Raw genomic sequence first — 7,383 nt, 5'->3', positions numbered from 1 at the left:
ACTAGAACCAAACATAAAAATGTACAAACAATTAAGACAAAAGTAACATAGATGCATTTATATACAAGTCATGCACACAGTTTATGAACCAAAATACAAAGTAATGGTTAAAAAAGAGTGTGTTGAAGACATTCAATGAAAGAAAAGGCAGAAGAAGAGGGGCAGGCAGCAGCAAAGCATGCACGAAAGTAGCAAAAAGAATGCACATAAATTCAGCGTGATCAAAGTGGGGTATATTTATATACTTGTATTAACTACTGTTACTATAGTTGTTGTCTTCTCAACCTATGATTATTATTATTGTTACTTGTTTTTGTTTTGTGTTGTCCATCCGTGCGTCCTCTTTTGGATATTTCAATCTACTTCATCGATGACTATCAGATTGCTGCATTGTTTTGTGTTTTTAGAACTCCCATGTCTTCAGTGAAAATTTCTCGAAATCACGGTTTATTTATTTTAATGTTGACGCTTTAACTAATTATGATATACGAATTGACATTAAGTCGAAAGTTCACTATTTTGAGTGTCTTGTTATTACTTATTACTATATTTTTTATCCTAATTTGTCACCACCTCATATCATTAACAAAACTATGTACTAATTTAATCATGTAGTAAAACACATCTTGAAACATAATTTCTCTCATTCTTAGGACCGGCATACATATTATATGAAGTACGGAGTATTATTTCTTACTATACGTATCACTAATTCACTATCAATGATACAAGTATATAGTATACTACGGAGTAGTTTTTTTTTTTTTTTTTTTTTTTAAATTCAATTCTAGATGCGATGAAAAATCAGTGAACTCAATTTAAAAAAACTACCAAGGCTCCTATTTATCTTGAAACCAAAATAGAAATACTCCGTAGTAGGACTAGATTACTCTATCTTACTCCGTATTGTTATACAACTATGAAAATGATATGCAAATCAAGATTATTTTCAACATACAAGATAAAAAGATTTTATTTTATTTTATTTAAAAAAAAGGTAAAAACAGATTCTGAAAAGGAGTGTATGAACGTGGCCCTTGCTTTAACTTTAAATATAAACCTGAATATAGTCTAGTCTATATATGAAGCTCAATTCCCCAGATGAACAATGCAAAACCGAAAGTTTTTCTGTCATTACATACCTATATGTAATCAATATATCATACGTACTTTGTTGCATCTCTTTCTTGTAAACCCTAGCTAAGCTCCTACTCCTCTTCTTTTGCCTAAAACCCCTCTTATTTTCCTCCATTCCCTATCTACTCATTCAATGCTTCTCTTCCTCCTTTTTAACCCAACAAAGATACTTGCCCACTTCTTCTTTTTTACCTTTTTTAGTCTTTTTTTTTATACACACACTAGTAATTTATCTATAGAGTGGACAAGAGTACAGGCAATGAGGTAAGCTTCATTAAATTCTTGTACTATTACATCAAAATGAGAATGGTTATGATCATGATCATCCTAGTATGTGGCCGTGTTTAGAACGCACTGCACACAACACGGTTTAGCTGATACCGTCTCACACTAATTTACTGTGAACATCAAACAGTCAGTAATTGTCTATTACATGATCTCGTCATATATGTGCAGTGTGCACTTGCGTATCAAATGAGAATTTTAACTAAAGGAACCATACATAAATGAAAGAGATCGATAGATAAAGGGAACTAACAAGTACTAGTACTAGCATAGTAGTTGTAGTTTTTCCATATCATACTCCAATAACCAAAAGTTGATACAATGACAAATTCCTCATATATGAAGAAGCTAAGTACTCATTTATATGATGATGATTAAGGATCTTTTACACCAAATTACACTAGCTAAGATCAGTAGTGAGAGGATACTACTAAAATTACAAACCTAGTCAGCAAAATAAATAAATTTTGAAATTCAGAATACAAAAATACACATAAAAAATACTAATACTATACTATATATTATATGATCAGATCATCTTACTCTTCTTTTTTCATGATAGAAGGAACTATATCTTGTAGAAGCCCATGATCTCTAAGCAAAGCTGCGCTAACTGGAGTAGAATTTGCAGCACCACCACCACAAAAGCGCTTTTCTTGTGAAGCTAATATTGAACAACTATTACCAACATTAATATTATTTGGTAATGTAAGACTATTATTATTACCAAAATGATTAAGTTGAGGTACCAAGCTAGTGACATAATTCATGTGAAGCTGATTGTTAACCATTTGCACTGGCAGGGCAAAGGGGGAGGCTGCACTAGCACCACAACCACCACCAACACCGACACCGTAACCGGAGCCGTAACCGGGACTAGGCATAACCCCACGTGGAAGGACAGTACAAGGGTGGGTATGCTGACCTTCATAAGTTGTAACAACAATGGATGGATCAGTGAAAGACCTCTCCACTCTTTTCTTTACATTACATGATGCACTGGTGCAACGGTAGTAACTCCTATAAAAACAAATCCCCAAAAAAATTACAAAACATAATATAACACTATCAATTTTTTCAGTGTAACAATAATTATTTATACACTGAATTTGATGAATTTCGATTGGATGGTTTATCATATGGTATAGTGTAGTGTATAATGTAAAGTTTTAAGAAATAATTTTTTACACAAAAATGGAGAAAATTAAAGAGAGTATATACCTTGGGAAAGGGCTGTTTTTGACAGCTTTTTGGCCGTACTTTCTCCATCGATAACCATCTTCTAGATGATCAACCTCACTCTTTGTCATGAAAGCAAATCTTGGCTCTCTCTGCCGTTTCTGATTTGTCTTTTTGGCTTTTGTCGTCGATCTTTTTAAAACGCCCAAAATACACCCAATACATAATTAAAGTTAGAGAAACTTCAAATGAAATTTATTTTAATTAAGGCCGTAAGGGTATTTTATGAATTGATTATTATTCAAACTATATTATATATGCTTAGATTAATATACTATATGCACAAAGCAAAGCACAATATGTACAGTATCATTACAGATTTGGTACCAACAAATGAGAATTAAAATCAGAGTAAAACACACTAAAAAACCTCTTTTTTTGCATTTTATCAGAAAAACATTTGATGACCCACAACTTCAAATCCACTTAAAATCACAAAACAAAATGAACCCATTTTCCCATTCACACTACTTTCAAATGGGTTTATCTCAAAAAAAAAAAAAAAAAAAAAAAAACTTACTGTTTCTTAGCTTTTTGTTCAAGTTCATCTTCACCATCTTCTTGTTGGTGTTCTTCATTTGATGCAGAAGAAATCGAAGACGAATTGGGAGTTGTCGGAACATTATTACTATTACTATTATTATTGACAACCTCAGAAGATTCTGGATTAACAACAATGGAAGAAGAAGTAGGAGGAGGAGGAGGAGGAGCAATAGTAGTAGCAGTAGAAACAAGGGTGGGATCAGGTGCAGGAGGATCCACTGAAGTAGAAAAGACTTGATTTTGTGAACTCCCATCATAACCATTGATCATCATCATATCATACAAAGAAGAAGGGTTTATATTTTGAATCATATCTTGCATACCTAACAATTCCATAAACCCTGTTGTAGTTGATGCTGAAGAAGAACAACTAATCTTGTTTTGATTATGATGATAATCAAATGAATCATAGCTTTCAAAACAGCTTGAATTGGCTAATGATGTTGTTGTTGATGAAGATGAATGATGATTTTCACTTAAATAATGGTAATTACTACTACTATTATTGTTGTTGTTCATCAAAGTTTCCATCTTTACTGCTTTCTTCATCTCCATTTTTTTTAGAGAGAAAATTTTCAAAGTTTGTAGCTTTGAATTTTTACCTAATATGATTCTCTCTCTAGCTACCACCTTAAATTAGAGAAGAGAGAGAAAGAGGTGAAAATGAAAGAGGGTTGAGGAAGAGAGAGAGGGAGAGAGAGAGGAGAGAAAAGAGTAGATTTTGGTTTTAGGATGGATTGAAAAAAGTGAAAATGGGTACAAAATCAATATCAAAATAAATATGCAAAAAAATGTTGTACTAGTACTATTACTCTAGTAAGAAGTAGGTTATATATTTATTGGCTATATTTTGGTGCTAGGTTTGAAGGACTCCCTAGCTAGATAGCTAAATAATTTTTATAATGTATGGCTTAAATATATCCAATTTGAAATTATATTAATTAGCCCATACATTAATTAATACTCCCTACATCTATTCAAAAAAAAAATTAATACTCCCTACATGGATTATTTATTTATAACCAATTTCTACATAATAATATAACGATTCTTTACATAATAATATAGTGCTATGTTTATTTCTATAAGTTTAATACCTTCACTTTCGAAATCTGAATGCGGAGTATCTATCTACAAGTATAACTTAACATTATTTTTTAAATTTTTAAAATTGTAATGGATTGTAGGCCGTCCAAACAAACTTGTTGTAATTCTTTAGGGAATTTTATTTTTGGTGTATAAAAAACTTAAAGACTTTGATTAAGACTTTGGTTTATAAGAGTGATGAATTACAACATATTCACTTGAACTTATTAATGTAATTATTATAGTATGTATATTAAGGTGAAAATAATATTACTTGTACAATGACGTATTGTGATTAGTGAAAAATCTTGAAGAAAAGATATTTAAAAACGGACACGTGTCGGTCAAGTAGAGTACGGACAAAGACGTGGCTTGGTTGGTATTAAATGCAAAGAGAGTTTGGTCGAAGGAAGATGCTGGCGAAGTCGCCGTTTAAATACTGTTTAAGGTTTGACCAAGCTTTGTTTTTTATTTGTTATTTTAAAAAAATTGGTTAAATAAAATAAAGTGTGAATTGGGATTTGAGCTTTGTGGGGGATAAAAGGCAAATGGCATGACATGAATAATAGAATTGAGGATACGCCGCTTGAAAGAAAAGAAAGAAGCTTCGTTCGTGTGCATGTGAACGTGAATCCTCCAATTATGCTATGCTATCCACTTAATTTGTTTAGTGTTCGTTTGTTTACTCCTTTTCTTTTCAAATTTCAAAATTTTTAAATATCGAATGCGCTCTTAGATTTGTTTACTTTGTACTAATAACACACATTATTGTTTCTTTGGATTATGTTGAATGGTTCTTTTGTGTCTTTTGGGGCTAGTTAGATCTAACTCACGGTTATTTTAATTTACTCCATTAGTTATATATCGTGCTTGCTTGCTTAAGACAAATTTTACTCGTTTATAGTGTATTGTTATGTCGAGTCATGTCATATTGTCATGTCATTCTACATATTTATGGACAAATTTTCTTTCTTCATAAACTAAATATATATCATGTTAATGTAGGAGTTCACTCTATTATTGTATAACGGAGTATGTGGTATGTAATAACTTTGGAGTGAGAACAAGTACTAGCTTTATAACTTTATTGGCAAGAGGTGCACTTTTATGCATCGATCGAGCACAAAAATGCAGCAAAGCACTTTAAAATCCAAAGTATTTTATATAAACCCGTGCAAGAAAAATGAAAAATAAAGGCTTTACTAAGACAAATAGCTAGACAATATGGATGACATGCATGATCCTTCAAAATCCTTTGCTTTATTTCTCTCCCTTTGCTTTTCTAGAAGGCCAGATTCTTTTCTCACCGATCCCTAGAAAGACATTAGGAAAGAATAAAATAGTGGGGGTGGATTTTCATGAATTGATAGCTCAATAAATATGTTATTGGGAATTTCGGCCAATTGCATAACAAAATTATTACTCTGCAAAAAAAGTGAGGTTAAAGTATCAATTGTTTAAGATGTTCCCTCTTATTCAAAATGTAGATGGTTTTAACAATTTATACACGTCAAGAAATTAATTAAACTATTTCGTAGGTGATTATGTTAAAATTACATATATAAGTATTATTCATTTATTCTACATAGAGTAACACATGATATTGGTGAAATGAATTTACAACTTATTAGAAGTATGTCGGATGATGAAGTGTGTATAAAACAATAAGTGCTAGTCATATTATCACAAGATTCACAACATTCATTCACAAGTACATATTGAGTGGTATTGTATTGTTGTTATCTTATTTGATTCGAACACTAAGAAAAAAATATAGTATCGCCTCTATTTTTTAGTTTCTTCTAATGGGAAGTTGACACGAATGATAATAAAGATAACATATAAAAACAAACAAAGAGACAGGATATAGCAAATTAATATATGTTAATTTGAAGAATAGGTTGTCTCCAATCAAAATATTAGATGTGTACGTGAAGATCGAAAGTTTTATAATATAGATCGGAGTAGCAAAATTAAAAGGCAAGTGTAACAACAAAATGGAGTATCTTTGGTGTATACATTCCAATATCAATTTTTATAAGCTTCAATAACTTATCTTACTGTTTTTAGTTGGAAAAAAAGAAGAGACAAATGGATCAAAATAGATTCCAAGTGGAAAACTAAGGTTTTATACAAAAAATGATGCCATATGCTAAATAGAGACAATAATATATAAATGGCTGAATTGCTTTGAACCTAACCCTAAAATTAAATTATGGCAAACAAACATTATATTACATAAAAGAGAAATTAAAAAGAAAGGTTAAATTTGCAAATGCATAAAAGAAGATGACAATAATGGAGGATAGCTGTGTTTCTTTTGTGGACATCCAACCTTTTTTTACCCAAAAAGAAAAATAAAGTAGACAAAATAATAATTACAAAGTTTAAATTTCACATATATTTCTTGCAAAGCTTCTGCACGTGTGACATAGTGTTAAAATTTGTGGCCTGATAAAAATGATTACGTGCTGAGGTAATTTACGTGCCTCTTTTAAAGATCTTTCGTTCGTTCGTTCGTTCTCCTCTCTCTCCGCCTATAATTTTGCCTTTTTATTTCATCATCTTATATTCGATCTTGTTTCTTTCGCATGCATCTTCTATATTTATCTATCTATATTCTAATTATGTACTTTATACGTACATTTCTAATTCTGACAAGTGGCAATTTACATAATGTATACCGAAATTACTTAAGAACAAGATAATGTAAGTACGATCTAATATATTCTTTAAAATTCATAAGGATCGTCTATTCTCGAGACAGAAAATTTAAAATTTTAATATTGTCGTCATATTATTGTTCCTTCAATTATTATTCTATGATTAATTAGTTGACATTTAATTGTAATCGCTCTTATGTGTATATAGTAAATTAATTAGAACAAGATTGATTATTTTTAAAGCTCCTATATAAAAAAAAAATGTGGTTCTATATCTGTCTATTTTTTAAATAATCATAATTCGTATAGATAAACTAATTCTTAATAACCATGGTTATATATTCAAACTTTTTTTTTTCTATTTGTGAAAGTTAAATGTGATTAAAGATCAACTTTAATTCCAACTACTAGAAAACATTTAACAATCAAT

At 30.5% G+C, this 7,383-nt stretch overlaps 1 protein-coding gene across 1 annotated transcript; it reads right to left on the bottom strand.

Annotated features, from left to right (window-relative positions):
- Positions 1–1,758: 1,758 nt before the first annotated feature.
- LOC145591760 (uncharacterized) lies at positions 1,759–3,967 on the bottom strand. Its single transcript, XM_081648266.1, has 3 exons — positions 3,182–3,967; positions 2,644–2,793; positions 1,759–2,442 (listed from the first exon to the last, which is right to left on the bottom strand). Exons 1-3 carry the CDS (start codon positions 3,757–3,759, stop codon positions 1,962–1,964), a joined length of 1,209 nt encoding a protein of 402 aa, XP_081504392.1. The 5' UTR covers positions 3,760–3,967; the 3' UTR covers positions 1,759–1,961.
- Positions 3,968–7,383: the final 3,416 nt, after the last annotated feature.

The sequence above is a fragment of the Chenopodium album genome, chromosome 2 (genome assembly GCF_948465745.1).
Source record: "Chenopodium album chromosome 2, dcCheAlbu1.1, whole genome shotgun sequence".
Taxonomy (NCBI): domain Eukaryota; kingdom Viridiplantae; phylum Streptophyta; class Magnoliopsida; order Caryophyllales; family Amaranthaceae; genus Chenopodium; species Chenopodium album.
The sequence above is the reverse complement of the archived record's forward strand: the minus strand, read 5'-3'. Positions and strand labels throughout refer to the sequence as shown.